The sequence below is a fragment of the Schistocerca serialis genome, chromosome 1 (genome assembly GCF_023864345.2).
Source record: "Schistocerca serialis cubense isolate TAMUIC-IGC-003099 chromosome 1, iqSchSeri2.2, whole genome shotgun sequence".
Taxonomy (NCBI): domain Eukaryota; kingdom Metazoa; phylum Arthropoda; class Insecta; order Orthoptera; family Acrididae; genus Schistocerca; species Schistocerca serialis.
In genome coordinates this window covers 526,424,003-526,450,652 of record NC_064638.1, presented here as the reverse complement: position 1 = coordinate 526,450,652, position 26,650 = coordinate 526,424,003, and the positions used below count along the sequence as shown (strand labels likewise).

At 38.8% G+C, this 26,650-nt stretch overlaps 1 protein-coding gene across 1 annotated transcript in view; it reads right to left on the bottom strand.

The window, feature by feature from the left end:
• LOC126474727 (neurofibromin) overlaps positions 1–26,650 on the bottom strand; it is a 457,914-nt gene that overhangs the window by 160,004 nt on the left and 271,260 nt on the right. Inside the window, exons 39-42 of the mRNA XM_050102210.1 lie at positions 16,779–16,917; positions 16,560–16,662; positions 7,800–7,923; positions 1,065–1,198 (exon numbers count right to left, since the gene is read on the bottom strand). Of these exons, the coding sequence (XP_049958167.1) occupies positions 1,065–1,198; positions 7,800–7,923; positions 16,560–16,662; positions 16,779–16,917 (500 nt within the window). The remainder of the gene's footprint in view (positions 1–1,064; positions 1,199–7,799; positions 7,924–16,559; positions 16,663–16,778; positions 16,918–26,650) is intronic.

Genomic DNA, 26,650 nt, shown 5'->3' with positions numbered 1-26,650 from the left:
TTTGGAAGCTGGGGATTTTCCATCCCCCCACCACGCCCACAATTTTTTTTTTTTTTTTTTTGAGTTTACGTCTTCACAAGACAGACCTTTTAATTTTAACATCCCAGCTTTTGTTTTCATTTGGTGGTGGATTTTCTGTTTTTTGATCAAAACAAGATAGTAGTTACTGTTAAGTATGCTGTCTTTCAAATGTTTTATTCTGATTTGATTAAAAATGTTTTGTAGCCTTAACATTTGTAAACATTTAAAGCAGATGGAAATTTTGTATAGTTTAACACTAAAATGTTTGTTACAGTGACAATGAAAAACATAATATGTCATTTGGAATTAGTTTTATACCTTGTTTCACAAATATTTCAAAAATGGTTATTTCTTCATGATTTTACAGGAAGTAAATAGCAACCCAATGAATGCAACAGACAGGGCGCTGAAACATTTATGACGAAAGTGAAAATAAATGATATTGAATTGAATAAAGGAAATTTTTTACAACAACTTTCTTCTACAAGCACAGACCTTCAAAGGGCTACAATATTTAAAGGACAGCGAAGTCTGCAGCAAATAGGGTAAAGGCATAGAAAATACGGTCTAGTGCCATGATGAAGAGGGATGTAAATCACACAGATCTTTAGAGCAATAAAGAGGATCCAAATAATTAATACAATTTTGTGTATAGAGAGAAGATTAAATGCCATTAGCAGAGCATATATGCAAATAAGAAAAAGAAAGAAAAAATAAATTGAGCCAACAACCCAACAGGAAACTGAATGTTTATGTATTTAGTATTAACTGTCACTGCAGATTTTACCATGCACTTCATTTCTTGAAATTAATATTTCTGAAATGATACGTAGCACATTAACATTGGATAGTGTAATCAGAACACCAAAAGCATTTGACACCGAATATGCCTAAAAAGCTTGAAAAGTGATTCACATTTCTCAATATCAAACCATAACAACATTTTCAGCCATTTGCCTCTGTTCAGTTGTAATATATATGGATGTAATTGAAAAGAAAGTTTGTAAGCATTTATTATTTTGTTCATCAGTAACTTTACTTACAGATCTCAAAAGAGGTTGGAGTCTGGTCAGACAAACAACTAGTGCTTCAAGTAACGTTATATCATTGAAGCTTTCTAGTGCTTTAACTAAAATCCTGAGAAGCTGTTTCACATCTTGATCAGTGATACTTTTACCTGTTTAAGAAAGAAAGCATAAGCATGCATATTAAACATAAAATAACAATAAATATTGTGTGTATAGTGACAATAAAAACAGAGGATGCTGGAAAGCACTGAAAATGTTACTGAATACATAAATGTACATTATATGATAAAAAGTATCCGCATACCCCCCAAAACATACGTTTTTCATATTAGGTGCTTTGTGCTGCCACCTACTGCCAGGTACTCCATATCAGTGGCCTCAGTAGTCATTGGACATCGTGAGAGAGCAGAATGGGGTGCTCCACAGAACTCACAGACTTCGAACATGGTCAAGGATTGCGTGTCACTTGTGTCATACGTCTGTATGTGAGATTTCCACACTTCTAAACATCCCTAGGTCCACTGTTTCTGATGTGCTAGTGAAGTGGAAACGTGAAGGGACACGTACAGTACAAGCGAGTACAGGCTGGCCTCATCTCTTGACTGACAGAGACCGCCAACAGTTGAAGAGGGCCATAATGTGTAATAGACATCTAGCCAGACCATCACACAGGAATTCTAAACTGCATCAGGATCCACTGCAAGTACTATGACAGTTAGGCAGGAGAAAACAGGGATTTCATGGTTGAGCGGCTGTTCATAAGCCACATATCATGCCGGTAAATGTCGAATGACACATCGCATGGTGCAAGAGAGTAAACATTGGACGATTGAACAGTGGAAAACCTTTGTGTGGAGTGATGAATCACGGTACACAATGTGGCGATCCGATGGCAGGGCATGGTTATGGCGAATGCCCGGTGAACATCACCTGCCAGCATGTGTAGTGCCAACAGTAAAATTCGGAGGTGGTGGTGTTATGGTGTAGTCATGTTTTTCATGGAGGGGGCTTGCACCCATTGTTTTGTGCGGCACTGTCACAGCACAGGCTTACAGTCATGTTTTAAGCACCTTCTTGCTTCCCACTGTTGAAGAGCAATTCGGGGATGGTAATTGTATCTTTCAACATGATCGAGAACCTGTTCATAATACATGGCTTGTGGCTGAATGGTTACATGACAAAAAGATCCCTTTAATGGACTGGCCTGCACAGAGTCCTCACCTGAATCCTACAGAACACCTTTGGGATGTTTTGGAACACCGACTTCATGCCAGGCCTCACAGACTGACATTGATACCTCACCTCAGTGCAGCACTCTGTGAAGAATGGGCTGCCATTCCCCAAGAAACCTTCCAGCACCTGACTGAACGTATGCCTGCGAGACTGGAACCTGTCATCAACACTAAGGGTGGGCCAACACCATATTGAATTCCAGCATTACCAATGTAGGGTGCCATGAACTTTTAAGTCATTTTCAGCCAGATGTCTGGATACTTCTGATCACATAGTGTACATTTCTACAGCAATTTCTTCATGATTCATTAGATTAAACTATGGTACAAATAACTGTGCAGGTTTCTATTCAAATCAAGATTCTCAGCATTCACTCTAACTGTTGTCAGGAGGTTATCCACACACACACACACACACACACACACACACACACACACACACACACACACATATATATATATCCATTTGTGACAAAATAATGACTAGTCTCGACTGGTTAATTGGTATTCTGCCTGTAAAATATATATATATATATATATATATATATATATATATATATATATATATATATATATTTTTCCATTTGTGACAAAATAATGACTAGTCTCGACTGGTTAATTGGTATTCTGCCTGTAATAACTATCAGAGCCCACTGAGTACCTGTAGTATTGAACAAAACACTTCAATGTAGCAATTATGGAATTTGAACTGCCACAAGGAACTTTTCCTGTATCATTAATTGTCTTTTGTTGCAACTGAATGCAACTGATAATTGTGTGAGAACCATCTCCAGGCTGCATATTGAAACAGGGATGCTTCAGCTTTCATCTCCACACCAACACCTAACTTCATTTTACATTTCTTGATCAAGGGATACCTAAATATTAAATTGGCAGGTAATAAATAATCTTTTATGTTTGCAAGTACTTCCTAAGTCAACAGAATGGCTTTGATATGTTTTATAGTATCATCTCAGTCACTGACATTTCCATTGGGTAAAATTATAGCATAACAGTGTTGATAGGTGCTTTCCCTATATCATAAAATACATTTGACTTCCTTTAAATATCACCTGAGAAGTCTAGATCCATGATTGGAAGAAATTTAGTTTTCAACTTTCTATGTTTATTGAAGGACCAGCATCACTGCTGTGTACAGACAGACATCATTAGTGATAGCTTATTACACAATCTCATTGTTACTCATTTAAATGTTAGGGCATATACAAATGCAACACTTCTTCTTCTGCCTTTTTGCCTGTTGAGTATCTCTCTTGTGATTGCTACATATGCTAATTATGTTAATTAATTTGAAGAAGCTGTAACACTTGCACACCTTGTAAAACACTGGAGTATTCACGTACGGAAGACTATATAGTTTCTTTCCCTCTCATGAATAAGAAGAAAATCAGTAACAGCATAGAGAAATATGATGATAAACATTTCTTTTTAAATCTTATGTTTATAGTGGAAAGAATATGCTGAATGGGAAAAAGAAGTGGAAGGATACATGGCGACAGAAAAAGAACAGTCAGAGCGACGGTTTAGTATTACCCTTATTCCTTCCCAGACGTGGCTCACAGTTAAAGAGACTGAGCCACCACAAAACATATATTAAAATATATTTCTCAATAATGTATTACAGAATTTAAATTAATGGAACACATGTCACATATTTCTCACACAGATTTAAACAGTCAAAGTTCTTAAACTGTTGATTTCATGTAAGTCTTTCAAATAGGCAGTAGCCAGTCTTAAGGCTGCACCTCAGAATGCTGGTTAGCTCTAGGTAGCGCAAGGTTTAGGGGTGTGGCTTCTATGAAGTACAGCTCTTATGGACCTCCCAAAGGCTCTGACTGTTCAGTCCATGGGTGTTCTACCAACCTGCACATTATCTGCACATTCCACTGCTTGCAGTGAGAGAACGTCTCACTACAATGCACTATAATATAGTAATGGTCACAAAGTGTCACTTAAAATGATTAGGGAAATAAGCATGCCAAATACATCCTCTTACTTTTCCCAGAAATTTTGTTTAAATTAGTATTCAGATTTACATCATTAACTGGAAGTGTTGAGCAGCCGAAAGGTCTCATGAAAGCATCAAGTGCTTAGACCTTTTTCTTTATGAAAACAATCTCACAAAAAGCTTTTCCTGGGGGTGTCAAACACCTCCAATTAAAAATGACCTTCCTAGAGATGACTGAAGAGGCAGGATGTTACTTCTCTACGCTAAAGTGAGTTAAAACAGTCATGTGAAATACTATGAATGGCAACAAATTTTGTGTTCTTGTGATGTGTTCTCCTCAAAGAGGACACCTGAATCATCCAAACTTCAATGAATTGACAGATGGATTAATTAAGGTAAGCAAGCAATGTGATGGTCATGGGTGAAATACTTATCTTAGAAAATAGATTAAGGAAAGGCAAACCTGTGTTTCTAGCATTTGTAGACTTAGAGAAAGCTTTTGACAATGTTGACTGGAAACCTCTCTTTAAAGTTCTGAAGGTGGCAGGGGTAAAACACAGGGAGGGAAAGGCTATTTACAATTTGTACAGAAACCAGATGGCAGCTATAAGAGCCGAGGGGCATGAAAGGGAAGCAGTGGTTGGGAAGGGAGTGAGACAGGGTTGTAGCCTCTCCCCGATGTTATTCAATCTGTATACTGAACAAGCAGTAAAGGAAACAAAAGAAAAATTCGGAGTAGGAATTAAAATCCATGGAGAAGAAATAAAAACTTTGAGGTTCGCCGATGACATTGTAATTCTGTCAGAGACAGCAAAGGACCTGGAAGAGCAGCTGAACAGAACGGACAGTTTCTTGAAAGGGGGATGTAAGATGAACATCAACAAAAGCAAAATGAGAATAATGGAATGTAGTCGAATTAAATCGGGTGATGCTGAGGGTATTAGATTAGGAAATGAGATGCTTAAAGTAGTAAATGAGTTTTGCTATTTGGGGAGCAAAATAACTGATGATGGTCGAAGTAGAGGATATAAAATGTAGACTGGCAATGGCAAGGGAAGCATTTCTGAAGAAGAGAAATTTGTTAAAATCAAGTATAGATTTAAGTGTCAGGAAGTTGTTACTGAAAGTATTTGTATGGAGTGTGGCCATGCATGGAAGTGAAATGTGGACAAGAAGAGAATAGAAGCTTTTTAAATGTGGTGCTACAGAAAAATGTTGAAGATTAGAAGGGTAGATCACATAACTATGAGGAGGTATTGAATAGATATAGGGAGAAGAGAAATTTGTTGCACACCTTGACTAGAAGAAGGGATCGGTTGGTAGGACATGTTCTGAGGCATCAAGGGATCACAAATGTTGTATTGGAGGGCAGCATGGAGGGTAACAGTCATAGAGGGCGACCAAGAGTTGAATACACTAAGCAGATTCAGAAGGATGTAGGTTGCAGTAGGTACTGGGAGATGGAGAAGCTAGCACAGGATAGAGTAGCATGGATAGCTGCATCAAACCAGTCTCTGGACTGAAGACCACAACAACAACAACAACAACAACAGAACAATCTTATGTTAAAAGGTTTAACACAGTAAGACAAGAACTTCCTTTAAAAACTGTGCATACTTATTTAGGCAGTGTAACTCACAGTGAACATATACTCAGACTTATTCATCCAGCATTTGAGAATGACAGCAAATAGCAACTTCCAACAAACTTTCCACATAATTTCATGCCTTTAAGAACCTTTTTCTCACTAACAGCCCCCACCCCCACAAAATGACGCGAGGAGAAAAGTTTAGCTTACTATTTGTTCACTGTTCATGCAGTAAAACTTCAGTATGAAGCACAACATTTTCTGCAAAATTATACCATTGTATGACATATTCACATATTCACTAGAAATGTGGTAAACACTGAGATGTGTGAAAAACTAGCTTTCACTTAAAAGGGAGCGTAAATTACCCAGACTATACTCATCCAGTGTGTGATAATAAGACTTCCAACAAACTTTTAAAAAATTTCAGGAATTTTCTAAGCTTGATGTCAAATACTGAACAAATGTACTCAGTTGTAAAGTATGAAGCTGTTTTATTCATGGGAGTTTGACTCTTTAAGGAATTGGTGGATTACTGGTATAAATCTAATCAAAGATTATCATCCTGTTCATACAACTTGAAATGAAAGAACTTAACAATCAATATAGTGGTATGAAAACCCTCTGTAAAATAAACATGATAATTTGAGATGAGAAAAATTAAATTAAATATTAAAATAATAGAGTGTGTAAAATCTAATTTAGACACTGAGTATGTAATTAACTATCCACATCGCGCGGGGTAGCCGCGCGGTCTGAGGCGTCTTGTCACGGTCCGCGCAGCATGGGTGTGTCTGTTGTCCATAGCTTAAGTTAGTTTAAGCTAGATTAAGTAGTGTATCAGCTTAGGGACCAATGACCCAAGCAGTTTGGTCCCATAAGATCTTACCACAAATTTACAAAATTTATCAACTGTTATGAAATATAAACAAATTTAAAATTGTCATAAACAAATCAGCCCCATATAGGCATGATCAGTATTAAGTTAATACAAATCTCCAATACTTTTACAAACTTGTGAGAATTTGGAATACATTTTCACAGAGAAAATGCATCATTCAGAAAGATCAATGTTGCATTATGATGCGACATGAAAAATATTAAACCCTGGAATGAAGACAGTTTCAAGGAAAGGAATGAGCATAACATGGCTACAAGTTGCAGCACTATAACTGAAGGTATTTCTGGCTTCATGTTCCATTACAATCTTGTGCTCTTCAAGGGCACAGTTGTTCATGTTGGATCCATAACATCTATTACATTTTGCACTTCAATTATGACAGTTTACTGCAAGTTTTCTAGTGTCAGCTTTTGCAGGACATTGATTTCCCCCAGATGCCCTATCAGTGTTTTGGTCTTGTTTGTTTCAAACATGATTTCAGACCTCATAATTATCATTTGTCTCACTAAAACCATTTGATGTTTCTTTTCTCTGGAAAAGATGCCTATGCTCTGAAACGCTGTAATAGCTCACATATTATGTACTTCATACATCCTACTGAACCATCCATCAAATTATCTCAAGTTGGACAATCTGCAGCTTCAAATACAATATTTTTCAATGATGCTCACAGATAAATCTGCTGCCCTCAAAGCTGACATACTTTGTGTGTGCCACATTTTCATTGTGCTTGAAAACATGTAACAATCAAATTTGAACACTGGTAAGTTGACATAGATTTCAAAATGCGTGATGTAACACCAATGAAGAGGAATAAAAGCTTTAAAATTACAAAAGCAACATTCACAAAAGCAAAGCAGAACCTATAACAAAACATCTCACAATGAGATCACTATTGCATACAATATTATACATTAAATATTCCAAAAATTTAGTTTACCTTAAGCAATTGTGAAAGTAAATAATCTTCATTTTCTCAAAGCAAGAAAAGACATATTAAAATTACAGTACAGTATACTTCTAATATGCTAAAGATTGGGACTAAGATAATAACACTCACTTATACATCCAAATACTATCAAGGCTCTTGGTTGTAATGCAGGATTATAAGAGAAAGCAAAACTTTTGGCCAGTTGTGTCCAACACTGTAACCAGTCACAATCAGGTATGTCCCGCATGCAAGCCTGCATGGACAGTGGAAAAAATACGTTACATTATTTATGTCACTGAAGCAGTATACATACTGTTCATTACTCAGCCATTTCTAATCAATTTCCCTCAAGGAGATCATTATCATGGAGTTTCTCTTTGAGAAAATATGTTGATTTGCTATGTGTTTAAGCAGATTACATCTCAGCACAGAAAACTTTTTGCACTGACAGTAAAAATAATTTCATGCATACTTCCAGGATTGAGGTCAAACAAATGTTTAAGTAACTGCCACAGTGATTGTTGACAAGTACAGTAATGAAAAAAGTTGTATTAAAACAGGAAGTTTAATGTAGCTTTGTTTAGTTACTTGCATGTTCCATTGATCATATCTGCGACTATTCACAATAATGTGGAGAGAGCCAATTTTGCAATTATAGTACACTTTATAAGTGAAAATTATGCCAGAGTGTTGTCTTTTTTCCAAATAGTTAAAGTAATTTACTCTCTCTCTCTCTCTCTCTCTCTCACACACACACACACACACACACACACACACACACACACACGCACACACACATATACACACACAAACCATATTATTGCAATTTAAGAAATTCTTCTATGGAGAAGCATTAGTTTTCAAATAGATATGATTTGTTTGTGTTTGAAATTATTTTTAATATCTATTAAATTCTTTACATCAATGGCTAAGTGGTCAAAGATTTTTATGACTGATAATCTCACTCCTATCTGTGCCACTAAGGCTGACAATGAGTCAAGGATATAGGAAATAATTTCTCTTCCTTGTCTTACATTTATGAATGTTCAAACAATGGAATATCCAGGATGGAATAATGAAAAGGATAGATTGGTACTCGCCATATACCGGAGATGTTGAATCGCAGATGTGTGCAACAAAAAGAGTGTCAAACTAGCAAGCTTTTGGCCAAAAAGGCCTTCATCGGAATTAGATAGCCAGAGACTGTGTTTGTGTGAGTGTGAGTATGTGTGTGTGTGAGTTGTCTTATTCTGAAGAAGGCCTTTCTGATCGAAAGCTTACTTGTTCTACAGTCTTTTTGTTGCATATATATGTGATTCAACATCTCCAATATATGGGGAGTAACAAACTATTGTTTTCATAATATTGCCATTTATGAATGTTGTTGTTATCTTTGAACAGTGGTTGGCTGTTCACAACAAACTACATAAGGATGCATATGTATTGCAATGCTGTTGTTAGTATGCCCAACTGATTAACGAACTGTCATGACATACTGTCCTTATCACATGCTTCTGTGAACCAAACACTGTTTCTCTTCCTCAGTGACGAGTTACCCCATGCCATAAGATGTCACTATGTGAAAACAGGAAAATTAAGACAGCTTTTTAACATATTCATCTCCAAAATCTGCTATCACTGGTAATACAAAAATTAAGGACTGTAACATGTCACTTTCAGTTCTGTTCTTATCAACATAAACTGCTAAGAATTATTTGATTTATTGGTTTATCCTCATGCATTATTTCTAATGGTGCGACCAGGTATTATGCAGTATGAAAGTGTATGTATTGTGTTTTATCAAAGATCAGTGACAGTCCATTTGCAGAGAATTACTTATTAATTTTCAAGATAGTTTTTGTACCTTCTCAAATGTCAAAGTTTCTCCATCAAGGTGTGGGACATACGAAAAAATTTAATACTATTTTATGTAAAAACTTATGAAAATGAACCATGGGAAAATAGTGTTGTAACCATAAAGCTGATGATGTATGTCTATGTGTGCCTGCTTTTGTAAGAGAGCAGCCAGAATAGAAGTTGAAAGCGGAGTAAGTTTCTAAATTAACTTAAAGTTTATATTGTATTTTGGTCTATTTTATTAAATATTATATTAGAAACTGGCATTGGAATGATGTAAATGATTTTCTGACTAGTGATTGCCTCAGGCAAGTTTTGCCGCGAGAATAATCAAGAAGGATCATTCTGATTGGTCATTCAAACCATTAACCAATCAGAATTAAGATGTTCCTGCGTGTAGAAAGTTAGATAGGCATAGAGTGGGGTGGCATCAAGAAAGTCACTCGCCAACCTTCATATGTGTAACATTATACTAAATGTTGCCGAGAAAATAACTTGTAAAATGAAGATCTGTTGAGTTCATTGCCGTTAAAAGTGTCGTGACTCAGGCAGTTTAAGTTACAAACATTTTGAGGACAATCTGATTAATTGATGTGTTATGAGCATGTGATACTTCGGTCTTAGTGAAATTCCGCATGGCATATTCCATATACTTTATGGAATACTTGGGCAAGCACTTCTAACTTTGAAGGCCACTGATATGACTGAAGTTTCAACTCGCTATAGTAGTGGGTCAGTAACTGTCAGATCGAACATTAATCAGGTCGGACGGATAGATATTCTTGCTGCTTTTTTTGTGTGGGAACATTATCTATGCACTATGAGATGGGAACAGTAGAGCAGTTAAAAATAGTAAATTCAGACTTGCTAGCAAATTTATGTGCTCCCTCAAGAATAAAAACCAGTTTACTAAAATTTCTGAAGGCTTATTGCAGGTACACTGTATTTATGCAACACCCGAAATTTGTTAAAATGAACTTACGGGAACCGATTCGCAACTTGAGTTACGCGGCCTTTGTGTGGTAGGTATTAGGTCATAGTTTCATCAACGCTGCTTTACACGGCCTAGTGAGTATCTACTACTGCAGAGTGAAGGGATGTCGTAAGCCATACTGAGGTAGGTGGACAATTAATGAGAGACTGTACTATCGAGTAACAAGAACGAAAAAATCCACCCTGCCGAAACGTGATACACAACTTTTAATGTATTACTTAATACACTGTATCAAGTATCACATTACACGACTGCACTTAACATTTGTTATTCAATATTACAGTATTCACAGATCATTTGTGCATTAATCATGAAATACAGTTGTTTTTCATATTTGAAAGTTCCAGACAGTCGACGTAGAAACATCAAGACTGTTTAGTAACGTATAACTTAAAGTACAAAGTAACTTGCTGGTCTAAAGAAAAATGTAATTCTTGAACATGTGTAAATGTTAGTAATTGAATCAATTATGTAATTAAGTAGAAAATTAGCTTTATTAGAACAAACTGTTTAATGTTCATTTTATACAAACTATTTTATAAAAAAATCTAAGTATGTAAAAAATCAAACTGTATCAAGCATTTTCTTTCTTCTTTCAAACTTACTGTTATACTTAAGTTTTAGGACCATTATAATATTACTAATGTACCAGAATAACAATGTATTTTTCATTGTGGATTGCCACTTTTATATCAAGGCCAGTGCCAGGCAAAAAAGAGCTAGGGCAGTTCAGTTGTTCATATTAGTCAAAGAAGCACAGTATTGAGCCAATAATTGTTGTGTTTTGTGCTACATTGTAATGTCAAAGAACAGATATGAATTTATCAGTAAAAATGGAACTGATAATGGCAAAAATTTGTGAATTTATTGCTGCACCTGGAAAGAATACAGTCAAGATCCCTGGACCTGTTTATTCTACTTGGAAGATTAGAATTAAATGCCAAATGGAACTGCTGGCTGGATATTCCAAAGGGAGGGTTCAGCTGCTGAGCAGAAAGTGCGTTCCTCCTCTGCACACACAGGCCTTTCTCCATTCACATAGGTGCATTTTCTGTTGCATGTTTATTTGTGGAGTATAGGTGCGCGTAATGTGAACAGTGCCGTGTTATGTTCATATTCCATGATGCTGATGATGAAAAAAGGGAGAGGGTGAAAACGAGTGCTCACATATAGCCTATTCCTCTCAAATAGCACCAAGGGGACCACTGAGCTTAATATCTCTATACATATCACCATCAAGAGTGTCACATGCCCTCACTTCGTGAAACACCATGGAAAGGTTTGGATTTTAATCTCAGGACGCTGGCACAAAAACATAATCAGGAACTTTATGCCACCACCTCTCTCCTCCCCATACCAGCCAAATCCTGGCAGTGAAAATTTCATCCACTGCCAGGATTCGAACTGGCTCACCTCCAAATGAAGCACCACTGCACAGGTGTGAATTGGTGACCTCAGCTATGGAAGTGGGTTGTTTGTTCTAACATCATCTAATTAACTGATGGCATGTGGTGATTTGTCTTGGGTTGATGTACCAACTAAATCACCTGAAAATCGATACTATAATGAATTTTTTGGAAAATTCAAATAATTCTGTTAAAACAATTGCATTAACACAGATTTTTCTAGTTACTACCTTGCCATTTCTTCATTTTCTATTCTTTGTGCTGCAGTTTCTCAAAGATTTTGAGAAAGCTTTACATCCCATTTTGACGAATTCTTGTGTTGCAGCATATGAGAAGTAAGGTGTACATTCTACATGTTAATTTATTAAGCAAAATCTGCAATAAGATCACAGTTTCATTGAGACTACATGAAGGGAGTGAGAAAATTAAATAGGAAAAGTAGCTGGGTCAGCTGATCCCATTTCACTGAAATACGAGGGCAGTTCCATAAGTAATGCAACACATTTTTTTTCTCGGCCAATTTTGGTTGAAAAAACTGGAAATTTCTTGTGGAATATTTTCAAACATTCCCGCTTCGTCTCGTATAGTTTCATTGACTTCCGACAGGTGGCAGCGCTGTACGGAGCTGTTAAAATGGCGTCTGTAACGGATGTGCGTTGCAAACAACCGGCAGTGATCGAGTTTCTTTTGGCGGAAAACCAGGGCATCTCAGATATTCACAGGCGCTTGCAGAATGTCTACGGTGATCTGCCAGTGGACAAAAGCACAGTGAGTCGTTGGGCAAAGCGTGTGTCATCATCGCCGCAAGGTCAAGCAAGACTGTCTGATCTCCCGCCTGCGGGCCGGCCGTGCACAGCTGTGACTCCTGCAATGGCGGAGCGTGCGAACACACTCGTTCGAGATGATCGACGGATCACCATCAAGCAACTCAGTGCTCAGCTTGACATCTCTGTTGGTAGTGCTGTCACAATTGTTCACCAGTTGGGATATTCAAAGGTTTGTTCCCGCTGGGTCCCTCGTTGTCTAACCGAACACCATAAAGAGCAAAGGAGAACCATCTGTGCGGAATTGCTTGCTCGTCATGTGGCTGAGGGTGACAATTTCTTGTCAAAGATTGTTACAGGCGATGAAACATGGGTTCATCACTTCGAACCTGAAACAAAACGGCAATCAATGGAGTGGCGCCACACCCACTCCCCTACCAAGAAAAAGTTTAAAGCCATACCCTCAGCCGGTAAAGTCATGGGTACAGTCTTCTGGGACGCTGAAGGGGTTATTCTGTTCGATGTCCTTCCCCATGGTCAAACGATCAACTCTGAAGTGTATTGTGCTACTCTTCAGAAATTGAAGAAACGACTTCAGCGTGTTCGTAGGCACAAAAATCTGAACGAACTTCTCCTTCTTCATGACAACGCAAGACCTCTCACAAGTCTTCGCACCCGAGAGGAGCTCACAAAACTTCAGTGGACTGTTCTTCCTCATGCACCCTACAGCCCCGATCTCGCACCGTCGGATATCCATATGTTTGGCCCAATGAAGGACGCAATCCGTGGGAGGCACTACGCGGGTGATGAAGAAGTTATTGATGCAGTACGACGTTGGCTCCGACATCGACCAGTGGAATGGTACTGTGCAGGCATACAGGCCCTCATTTCAAGGTGGCGTAAGGCCGTAGCATTGAATGGAGATTACGTTGAAAAATAGTGTTGTGTAGCTAAAAGATTGGGGAATAAACTGGTGTATTTCAATGATGAATAAAACAACCCCTGTTTCAGAAAAAAAATGTGTTGCATTACTTATTGAACTGCCCTCGTACTTACTTGTTCCCTTAGAAACCATTTTCAATAACTAAACAACGAAGGAGAAGTATGCAGCAAAGGATTATCTGAAACACTTGCTCCTCCCCATCCACGCCCCTGCTTAAGAACTTCGACAAAGAATGGACGAAGTCAACACATTTTATGTGAGAATGTGTTCAAACATTCACTTTGGTAAGATCAACTAAACTGAAACCAGTAAGCTGAAGGAAAATGGTGATGAATAGCAATGATGTAATGGAAGCAGTTAATACAGCCTGGAATTACAACAACTATAAACAACAAGTCGATCGACATTGAAGAAATAAAATGCAATGTGCAGAAATAAATTTCCAGTACTTCTGTCCATGTGCACACTGACAATTGAAGTGGTCAGTGGAAGAAAGAGATAACCCACAAGAGCATATTTTGAACTGTTGCATGTTATATATTTCATTGCATTCAAAGACAAGAACAAAAATTCAATAAGATGAAACAAATTATGTAGTAGACAACTCTTTCTAGTGACATGTTTGGAAAAACTTAGTATCGCCATGTGGTGTATTCAAAAACACAATAGATGATGTGAGCAGATATCTTAATTAAATTGAGGGTTAGCACTTTCTTCTGCTGACCCCTTCAAGTCTAACCCGCACCACCTAATGTCTATAGCCCTACCTAAAATGAAGAGTTTCCAGTGGAAATGATTATGTTGGGAATAACGATAGTGAATAGGAAGGCAAACAAATAAGTATGATGAAAAAATTGGAGTTCATGACATTATTGAAATGGAGGTAGGCTGGTGGAAGGTGGTCCAAGGAAATTCTTTTCTGAGTTTTTCATAATAAGAAATGAAAATGAAGACGATGTAACAGCAGATGGATAGATGCTATCTAGAAACAGATAAGGAAAACTTGGATAAACATAAAACAATGGAAACTTTAGGTTTCAGCACTGTAGGAAAAGATAAGATTGCTGCTTACCATAAGGAGACACATTAGGTTGCAGACATACACAATTAAAAGACACTTGCACAAAGCTTTCAGGCACAACCTCTATCAGCAAAAGAGAATCACACACCATTCATACACATAAGCAGGCGTGCTTGGGCTAGAGCTACCAGAGGTGGCAGTAATGTATGCACGAGGTGCATTTGTTTGTGTGTATGAATAGTGCATGTTTCTCTTTTGCTGGTGAAGGCCATGGCCGAAAAGTTTGTGTGAGTGTCTTTTTATTGTGCCTGTCTGCAAACTTAACATGTCTTCTTTACAGTAAGCAGCAATCTATCTTTTCCTACATCGTTGTTGGATAAACTTGGTTATACATAAAATTGCTGAGGCTGTCCGCCTGCTTAGCTGGGTTGGAGATTTTCTTTGCTCGGGGACTGGGTGTTGTGTTGTCCTCATCATCTTTTCATCCTCATCACTGGCGCGCAAGCCGCCCAATGTGGTGCTGAATGAAATAAGACTTGCACTTGGTGGCTGAACTTCTCCGAATGAGACCTCCCGGCCAATGATGCCACATGCTCATTTCCATTTTTGTTGAGGCTTTCCTGGCCACCTGTTGATTTATTGCCTGTTGGCTTTTGTCTCTGGATCTTCAGTTGACATTGTTTAATGATTTTCCTGATGTGTGGATCTCCCATCACTACCTGCAACAGTCATCTGCTGCAGTACAGAAATCCAGGATCCATTTACCTTAAGGCTTTTTTTTCTGCTTTGCTTTGCTTTGGCTCTGTCCTGTCCAACAAGGAAGAAGAAAGCTTCAATGTAAATTGGTCCTGGATTCCTGTGCCGCAGCAAATAACTTTTGCAGGAAGCAAGAGGAGAACAACAGTGGCAACGACTATGGAAAAGCCCTCGAACTTTCGTGTGAGAGGTATATATACCCTCTGGTTGTGGGCTCAACTCCATTTTGTCACCAGAAATGGAAGGTGAACCTCTGAAAATATCAGCCATTTGTGGTGGCAAAATGTCAGGAAAATTGACAAAGAAATGTTGGTTGTAGATCCCGAGACAAAGTCAACAGGCAATACACCATAGTCATATACGATGAGACGTGAAACAAGTCTTCAACCAATAAGGAATAAAGAAACTAGTGATGATACCTATCTTTTAACAACTTTCCTTTCCCCTTTTTACACTTTCTCACTGCTAGCCTAACATCATCGAGATTTAGCTCACTGTTCTGAAAACTGAATACTTTAATTAGTTTTCTTTCTTAATTTTAAGCCTACTAATTAACCAAATTAATTCCAGCTGTTTAGTGCATTTAACAGTAGATGAAACATTATACCCCACTTTTCAATAGTCACTCAGCTCAAACAGAACAGTACATGTGTACCAGCTCCATCATTGTTTTCATTTTCTGAGGAAAGGCTACAGTGACTGGAAGAAAGAAAAGTTATGGGCACCAACTGGTATGCTCTATCTGTATTTGTAAAATGCATACTAATTATAAGTTCATACAAACAACCAAATAATTCAAAATATTACTCGCTATGAATTTACAAATATGTGATCAGGGTCAGTTCTATTGAAGAAATTGAGCTCAGAGCTGTTATGCAAAGTCTGTAGACATGTAACAATAACATCTGTTTTCTTAAGCTGACATGTGTAAATTAATATCTATGACAATGCATCTGCTTTTGTAAAACAATATTACAGTTTGTATAATTTTAGGCTGTTTATACCTACAAATGTAGTTTGCTAATTTTCTTTAGGTTGGCAGTTAATTTATCTGCTTGTGTAACAGATTTAATGCTTATTACACAGAAGAATGACAAAGGGAGCATCTTTATAAAGAACCTATGTTATATGTAGCAGTTTGGCTTTACCTCCATAATTTCTAGCAGAGCATCTGTAATAGTTTCCAATGAAGTGAGAGATAAACGTTCACGGTCCTGTGGTGCTCCAGAAAAACAACGTTCACCGCCATACCTAGAAAATGTAATTTTTATTCATTGTCATACAGGCAGAGTAGATTCCATTTAAAGCTAATGAGACAAAAAGAATCTAGTGTGACTAGGTGCATTGACTTAATTTAACATACTTACCATCTGTCATTTGGATGCCTGTAGCTGGAACGAAATGCTGTAACTGCAGCTGATTTAACTTTGCTGATACCAAACAGGAGGTAAAATTTGGGCAATGAAAATTCATCCAAGCTCAGTCGTAAAACTCTTTGTGTCTCTTCTGAAATAAGAAATCCAGCAGCTCATAATATTATACTGAAACTGATGTTGCTTCTAACAAAAATATCGTTATAATGACATTACACTCTCATGATTGGCTATCTATGTTGTTATGAAGTCAACTAATGACACTCGGTTAAAAGGTTTTTCATGCCAGCCTCCTCCAGCTCCCCCTCCCTCCCCCTGAAGTGTACACACTAGCAGTAATAGTAATAATAATAATAATAATAATAACAGCAGCTCTGCACATCAAAAATTACAGTTATTAACGGATTTCTACAGCTAACAATCTCATCAGAAATTTGTCGACTGAGAAACCTTCCCAGATAGTAAGAATAATTTTTTTTACAAACAAATGATCTGAAGTAATGTAGACTCATTTTCTTATGGAGGAATATTTTTCAGTGCTAATGAACCCACACAGAATATTATGATTCAAACAGTTCAATTTAACAGTCTTGGAAAGAAGAAATGCAGCTTTGTGACAACTACAGTGCTGAACATTTTGTTTGCAGCACAACCATAAACAAGTTTAATCGTACAGCCTATAACAATAAGAAGGATGCTGAAATCCACAACTGTCATCACCATGAGTCATTTGGCGTCCACTACTGAATTAAGGCCTCCTCCAGGCTTTCCCATGGATTTTGCTCTTTAGACAAACCTATATGTGTAACCAATACATGTTTTCTGATACCGTCTGTCAATCTTCCATTGGGTCTTCATATACATTTTTTTTCTTATGGCTTGAAATAGAGAAAAGAATTTTTTTGGTTCATATGCCAGCCATTCATCAGGCATTATGTCCTGTCAACTTCCATTTCATTTTCATTAACATCATAATTATGTCTTCCAATCCCGTCTGTTTCTTGAACAATTTGCTTGTTCTGACTCAGTCTTAGTAATTCTCAACAAGATGCCTTTCATTGTTGGCTGAGACTTAAGATGAAGCAAGCTGGGATCTCTTTACTTCCTCTCTTGTTTTGCCATTTGCCTCCTTAAATTCATTTTATTTTCATTTTTGCCTAATTACTATTAACATACATGAGTATAATCTGCATTTTCATAAAAGAGAAAGGTTGGCTCTCAGTCTTAAACAATACAGTACCAGATCTAATTTTGTGCTTAGTTTTGTGTCATCAATTTCCTGATTTATTTTGACCATTCCTAATTAATATCTTTTGTTATAGGGAGAAATCAGTAACTGTTCCATGACTTAGATTCTATTGTTGACTTATAAACTAATATTAATTGTGTACTATTTATAAACATCTGGAAGAATAACTACAAGGATTCTTAAAGTATTTATTTGACTCCATTCGGAAATGTATTAGCAAAGCCAGCCCTTATTTAATTCCGAAGTAATTACCAGGTTTGTCAAAAGTATTGTTTGTATAACTATATCAGTTAATTTCATTATTTAAACAAATAATTCAGCATAGCCTTTGCAGTAGAAGAAACTGTTATAAAGAAGGCATTTTTCAATGTATTCAATTAGCTGAATGAATTATGCTTTAATTGTAATTTCTGTAAATTGAACATCAAACATTGTGTAGTTTCAGTACCTATTATTGTGAGGATATATAAAGGCCCAATTTTTGGTCTTGAGTCAGTCAGCCCATGGGAGAGTTTTAAGAAAAGAAACCTGTATTGGTTAGATCAACAACAATGCATCAACTTAACCGTGAAATAAGTGTAACGCAAGTACACCGTCTGTTAAAATAATGGCAGTGACTGTTCAATGGCGTCACACATAGCGTATTATTCTGCAAGAACTGTGTGGTTAGGTTTTTACTGCTAATAGATGTTCAACAGTAAACTATTGTAGCAGTATATTGCCTGCAAACTATTAATGAGGCTTATCAAAAGTTAACCAATAGTGAACTGACCATATCAACTGTGTAATATTGGGGGGTTGTGAACAGTGAAGTAAAGAACTGTGAAACGCAACTGCGCAAAACTGTCGGCTACATTATTTACAGTAGTCAGTGTTGAACTTGCACCCCCATTTTTCAGCCAGTATAACAGCGCATTGCATTGATAACAAAGACTATCAATGAAGAAATACAGCAGACGAATGTCACAGACTCTCTCTGTTTTGTAACGCTTATCATACTGAAAGTCCATGTCTCTTTGGTAATACACACTGATTCTTATCATTATTTTTCAGCTATACTGGGGTCTTAATTTTGAAAACTCTATGTAGCTTACCAGAAGCACTCCAGGAACTTTTTACTATTCCATTTATGTATTTTATTGTTCATCTAGCCACTGTCACCTTCACCTTTCATAAATACAAAAATTCATCAACTGTTTTTATGGCTTCATTGTAAATCCCTTCCATGTTTTGTTTATACATTACAATTGACTCCAATCCAACAACCATACTTGCTCTATTAATTTCCTCCATTGATTGTTGAAGTTAAATTGCACTATAGGCTAGCTATACAGGGTGTCCCATTTATCTTGACCACCCTAAATAACTGTTTGTCCAGATGCAAATTACAAAATGTTTCAAGCAAATGCTCTTTAGCCGTCAGGGCGACATCAATGAGCATGATTGCCTTTGTTGCAGCTTTGTTTTCTACAAAGACATGAACAGCGGTATGACTCTTTTAAATGGCACCCTGTATTTTTTATTCAGTAATTCATTTTCTCTCCTAAAGACCTATTCAAAAATGTATCACAGTGTACCATTCACTGAAACACAACATTATTAAATATATAACACAACATTGATGTTGACTCTCCCAGTGCTTAGTGCAGGTACTCAGAGTAATGGAACACATCCATGTGCTGACGTTGACAGAGGACAAATGTACACATAAGTATGAAACTTCCTGCAGATTAAAACTGTGCGCCGGACCAAGACTCAAACTCGGGACCTTTGCCTTTCATGGGCAAGTGCTCTACCAACTGATATACTCAAGCATGACTCACGACCCGTCCTCACAGCTTCAATTTTGCCTGTACCTTGGCTCCTACTTTCCAAACTTCACAGGTTCACAGAAGAGCCTCTATGAAGTTTGGAAAGTAGAAGACGAGGTACTGGTAGAACTGAAGCTGTGAGGATGGGTTGTGAATCGAGCTTGGGTAGCTCAGTTGGTAGAGCACTTGCCCGCGAAAGGCAAAGGTCCCGAGTTTGTGTCTCGGTCCGGCACACAGTTTTAATCTGCCAGGAAGTTTCATATCAGCGAACACTCCGCTGCAGAGTGAAAATCTTATTCTGTACACATAAGTAGAATGTACACCCATCATTCTGTCAACCATCATGAGTTGAAGAGTTGTGTGAGTAGAATGTATGCCAACGAAGAGAAGATAGAAATGCTACTAATCTATGGGGAATGTAAGTTAGCTGAACAATAACTGCAATACTGTTTTCTTTTGTATGGGTACATTTAGTACAGTAGTTTAGTCCTTTTAAATACTGTTGTGTAAATTAGGCATACAGTAAAGGCTGTCCTTCCTACAAACTGCATCGACATAACGTTTCTCTTATTGTTGTTGTTGAAGGTAACCAAAATGCTACGCAGGCAGCGGAAGTGTACAGACAGTGACATCCTGACAAGAACCCACCTTCCTAATGGATGTTTTCTCGTCTTGTTGGGATGCTGCAGGAAACGGGAAGTTTCAACCCACGACATCGCAATCGTCGTAGCACTCACACAGACAAAGATGCCAAAGTTGCTGTTCTTGCTTCTGTTTCTATGAATCCACATGTGAGCAAATGACAGCTTGAACATGAGATTGGTATTCCCAAAACCTGTGTGCATCGTATTCTTACACATCACCGGTTCCATCCTTACCATGTACACGTACATGAAGAATTGCATGAGAATGATTTCCAGAATCGTGTACAGTGCTGACAGTGGGCACAGCAGCAAATCCTCGCCAACCCGAACTTCTTCTTCAGTGTTCTATTTACCGATGAATGGCTTAGACAGGTGGAACATAGGCATCTATGGAGAGTTAACATCTGGTGTGGCATGCTTGGTACTACAATTAATGGCCCATATTTCATCAATTGGTAGTCTAAACGGCACGGCGTGTGTCAACTTCCTCAGACGAATTCTTCCTCTTCTTTTGGACGAAGCGCCATTAAGAACCAGAATGCTTATGTGGCATCAACATGATGGATGTCCAGCGCATAACACCCTGCAAGCATGTCATGTTCTGAACTGAAGGTATCCTGCCAGATGGATTGGTTGAGGAGGAACAGTTACTTGGCCTGCTAGGTCTCCTGATTTAAATCCTCTGAACTTTTTTCTTTGGGGATGCATTAAAGGCGCTGTCTATCGCGATATTTCAACAACTCCAGAGGGCATGCAGGAATGTATTGTGCTTGCTTGTAATTCTCTTCAGCAGGCAGCACTGGAAGCAGTAAATAATTCTTTCATTCAACGAGTGCACAAGTGTATTGGTGTCCAGGGTCACCACTTTGAGCACCTTTGAATGTTTTACTCCTGGGCAATGGTACAGGAGACTCAAAGTCAACTTTGTGTTATGTTTTTACTAGGTTCATTTGTTTTCTGACAACTTCAGCAACTAGACAAGTTTGTGACCCCGGGCTCAAAGTTATGTAATTAATAATGTTGTGTTTCAGTGAATGGTACACTGTGATACATTTTTGAATAGGTATTTAGGAGAGGAAATGAATTACCAAATAAAAAATACAGAGTGCTATTTAAAAAAGTCATAGCACTGTTCATACCTTTGTAGAAAACAAAGTTACAACGAAGGCAATCATGATGATTGATGTCCCCCTGATGACTAAAGAACATTTGCTTGCAACATTTTGTAATTTGCATCTGGATAAACAGTTATTTAGGGTGGTCAAGATAAATAGGACACCCTGTATATGACAACAGCAAAATGATAATGGTGCAGGTATGTTCCCTTAGCAGAAATTCCTTCTTCTTTTTCCCCATTTAAGGAAATAAACAATTTATCAAAGTAGTTGAGAATAATTTTGGTGATATGAAATCTCCTTTCTTGACATTTCTTTCAATTCTGAATTTTTCACTATCTTGTTGACACCTAACAGAAGTTGAAGCATTGATGTATATATTCCTCTTTATGCCAACTGAGGTCAAATCAATGTCTTATTTCTGAAGGACTGTTCATATGGCTTTTATTAACACTGTTAGAATTCATAAATCCATGATGAAGTGGCAATTAAAATGAATACTCATTTCAAAATTTAGACGTTTGGGAAATGCCGCTAATCAAAAGTGTTGTTTTTGTAGGAATTGTAAGATCGGAAAATTTACTTGATATAACCCTAAAAAAATCAATATTACCAAGTGGTAACACAGATTTTTCTGTTTCTGAAAATGTGGTCCCACGGGAAATATGTTAATTAGCCAGATACTTCAATTAAAATCTATTATGAAAAGTTGCTACTCACAATATAATGGAGATGCTGAGTCACAGATGGGCACAACAAAAAGACTGTCACAAATAAATAAAGCTTTCGGCCAGTAAGGCCTTCGTGAATAATAGATGTAGACACACACACACACACACACACACACACACACACACACACACAAATGCAACTCACACGCAGGACTGCAGTCTCAGGCAACTGTAACCTCACTGTGAGAGCAGCAGCACCAGTGCATGATGGGAGTGGCGACTCAGTAGGGGTAAGGAGGAGGCTAGGGTGGGGAGAGGAAGGGATAGTACATTGGGGGGGGGGGGGATGGACAGTAAAGTGCTGCAGGTTAGACGGAGGGCAGTAGAGAGGGGACGAGGGGGGCGGGAGGGGGGGGGAGGGGGAAGCATCAGAAAAAGAGAGAAGTAAAAACACTGAGTATGATGGTGGAAAGATGGCTGTGTAGTGCTGGAATGGGAATGGGGAAGAGGCTGGATGGGTGGGGGCAGTGACTAATGAAGGTTGAGGCCAGGACGATTACAGGAAAGTAGGATGTATTGCAGGGAGAATTCCCACCTGCGCAGTTCAGAAAAGCTGGTGTTGGTGAGAAGGATCCATATGGCACAGGCTGTGAAGCAGTCATTGAAATGAAGGTTGTCATGTTTGGCAGCGTGTTCAGCAACAGGGTGGTCTACTTGTATCTTGGCCACAGTTTGTCTGTGGCCATTCCTGCAGACAGACAGCTTCTTGGTTGTAATGTCCACATATCATCAGCACAGTGATTGCAGCTCAGCATGTAGATGATATGACTGGTTTCACAGGTAGCCCTCCTTTGATCAGATAGGTGATGTTTGTGACCAGACTGGAGTAGGTGATGGTGGAAGGATGTATGGGACAGGTCTTGCATCTAGGTCTATAACAGGGTTATGAGCCATTAGATAAGGGGTTGGAAGTAGGGACTGTGTAAGGATGGACAAGTATATTGTGTAGGTTCGGTGGACGGTGGAATACCACTGCACAATGAGAGGTAGTCGAAACCCTGGCGGTGAATGTAATTCAGTTGTTCCATTCCTGGGTGGTACTGAATTATGAGGGGAATGCTCCTCTGTGGCCAAACAGTGGGGCTTTGGGAGGTGGTGGGAGACTGGAAAGATAAGTCATGGGAGATTTGTTTTTGTACCAAGTTGGAAGGATAATTACGGTCTGTGAAAGCTTCAGTGAGACCCTCGGTATATTTCTCACCTTCTGCCCCACTCCCAAATTCAGTCACGCTGGACTTGTTAAAGATCTCCTCTCCTTCTCCTGATCCCTACAGTGGAAACACTTTTACGTCACCAACCCTACCAATTGTCAGATTCTTCCACCTACACACCTTGCCACCCCATTCCAGAAATCCAACAAGATCTCCAATCGCTACTCAAATCCTTAGTCGCATCTCTTTATTCAACCCTACCACTCTCCGCACTCCTACCTTCTACATGCTTCCTGAAGTCCATATACCTAACCACCCAGGATGCCCCATTGTGTCTGGTTACAGCGCCTCCACTGAGAGAATTTCTGCTCCCATAGACCAACACCTCTAATCTATTATGCGGGACCTACCCTCCTATGCCAACCTATTCATGGGCCATCTAGAGGAATCATTCCAAAAAATCTCAGAATCCTAAACCCCTCACCTGGTTCAGATTCACTGATGACATCTTTGCAATCTAGATCGATGGTGGTGACACCCTATCCACATTCCTCTACAATTTCAAAAACTTCTCCCCTATTTGTTTTACCTGGTCCTACTCAACCCAACAAGCCACCTTTCTAGATGTTGACCTCCAACTCAAAGATGGCTACAACAGTACCTCTGTCCATAGCCAACCTACTAACCACCAACAATACCTCCACTTTGACAGCTGCCATCCATTCCATACCAAGAAGTCCCTTCCATACAGCCTAGCCACCCGTGATCGTAGCATCTGCAGTGACGAGCGGTCCCTCTTGGAATATACGGAAGGTCTCACTGAAGCCTTCACAGACCGTAGTTATCCTCCCAACCTTGTACAAAAACAAATCTCCCATGTCTTATCTATCCAGTCTCCCACCACCTCCAAAGTCCCACCGACCAGCCACAAAGGAGCATTCCCATCATAACTCAGTACCATGCAGAGCTGGAGCAACTTGAACTACATTCTCCACCAGGGTTTTTACTACTTTTCATCGTGCCCTGAAATGAGAAATCCTATCCTTCCCACCCCTTCCACAGTGGTATTCCGCCATCCACCGAACCTACACAATATACCTTCCATCCTTACATAACTCCTGCTCCCAACCTCTTACCTCAGAGCTCAAACCCCTGAAATAAACCTAGATGCAAGGCCAGTTCCATACATCCTCCCACCACTAGCTACTCCAGTCCAGTCGTGAACATTACCTATCCCATCAAAGGCAGGGCTACCTGTGAAACCAATCATGTGATCTACAAGCTAAGATGCAACCACTGTGCTGCATTCTATGTGAGCCTCACAACCAACAACCTGTATGTCTGCATGAATGGCCACCGACAAACTGTGGCCAAGAAACAAGTGGACCACCCTGTTGCTGAATATACTGCCAAACAGGACGTCATTCATTTCAATGACTGCTTCACAGCCTGTGCCATATGGATCCTTCCCATCAATAACAGCTTTTCTGAATTGCGCAGGTGGGAACTCTCCATGCAATACATCCTATGTTCCTGTAACCCCCATGGCCTCAACTTTCATTAGTCACTGTCCTCACCCATCCAGCCCCTTCCCTGCTCTCAATCCAGCAGCACACAGCTGTCTTTCACACTCAGTTTTTTACCTCTCTCCTTTTCCGCTACTCCCCCCCCTCCCCCACCTCTCCACTGCCATCTGTCTAACCTGCAGCACTTCACTGTCCGCCACCACTACCATACTATCCCTCCCCCTTCTTGTCCTAGCCACCTCCTTACCCCCATCCAGTCGCCACTCCCATCATGCACTGATGCTGCTGCTCAAGTGTGGTTTCAGCTGCCTGAGGCTGTAGTCATGTGTGTGAGTTGCATTTGTGTGTGTGTGTGTGTGTGTGTGTGTGTGTGTGTGTGTGTGTGTATGTGTGTTGTTGATGAAGGCCTTAATGGCCATAAGCTTTATTTATTTGTGTCAGTCTTTTTGTTGTGCCTGTCTGCGACTCAGCATCTCCACTATATGGTGAGTAGCACTTTCTTTTTCATTATACTGTTACATTCCTTCCTGAATTTTTCATTGTTCTATTATAAAATTTCATTTCTAGAATAATCTTGGAAGGTTACAACAGAAAAAGTAGGAAAAAAACTTTAGCATCTGAAAAGCCCTCCACATAATGGATCCAATATACGAGCTCACTGCGGCAATTGATCCAATAGTGAAATAAAATAATATAATTTCTTAATTTATAGACATATTAAGAAATTCTAAATATATGGGAATATTCCCCCATGAACCATGGACCTTGCCATTGATGGGCTGGCTTGCATGCATTAGTGGTACAAATAGCTATACTGTAGGTACAACCACAATGGAGGGGTATCTATTGAGAGGCCAGACAAATTTGTGGTTCCTGAAAAGAGGCAGTAGCCTTTTCAGTAGTTGCAGGGCCAGCAGTCTGGATGATGCACTGATCTGGCCGTGTAACATCAACCAAAACAGCCTTGCTGAACTAGTACTGTGAATGGCTGAAGGCAACGGGAAACTACAGCTGTAATTTTCCCTGAAAACATGCAGATCTACTGTATAGTTAGGTGTTGACGATTTCCTATAGGGTAAAATACTCCAGAGGTAAAATAGTCCCCCATTCAGATCTCTGGGCAGTGACCACTCATGAGGATGTTGTCATCAGGAGAAATAAAACTGGCATTCTACATATTGGAGTGTGGAATGTTAGATCCCTTAATCGGGCACGTAGGTTAGACAATTTAAAAAGGGAAATGGATGGGTTGAAATTAGATATAGTGGGAATTAATGATGTTCGGTGGTGGGAGGAACATGACTTCTGGTCAGGTGAATAAATGGCTATAAATACAAAGTCAAATAGGAGTAATGTAAAAGTCTGTTTAATAATGAATAAGAAAATAGAAATGCAGGTAAGCTACTATGAAAAGCAAAGTGTATGCATTATCATAGCCAAGACAGACACGAAGCCCTCTACCACAGAAGTACAAGTTTCCACGCCAACTAGCACCACAGATAATGAAGAGATTGAAGAAATGTATGATGAAATAAAAGAAATTATTCAGGTACTTAAAGAAGATGAAAGTTTAATTGTGATAGGGGACTGGAGTTTGACAGTAGGAAAAGGAAGAGAGAATTTTGCACAGAGAATAATT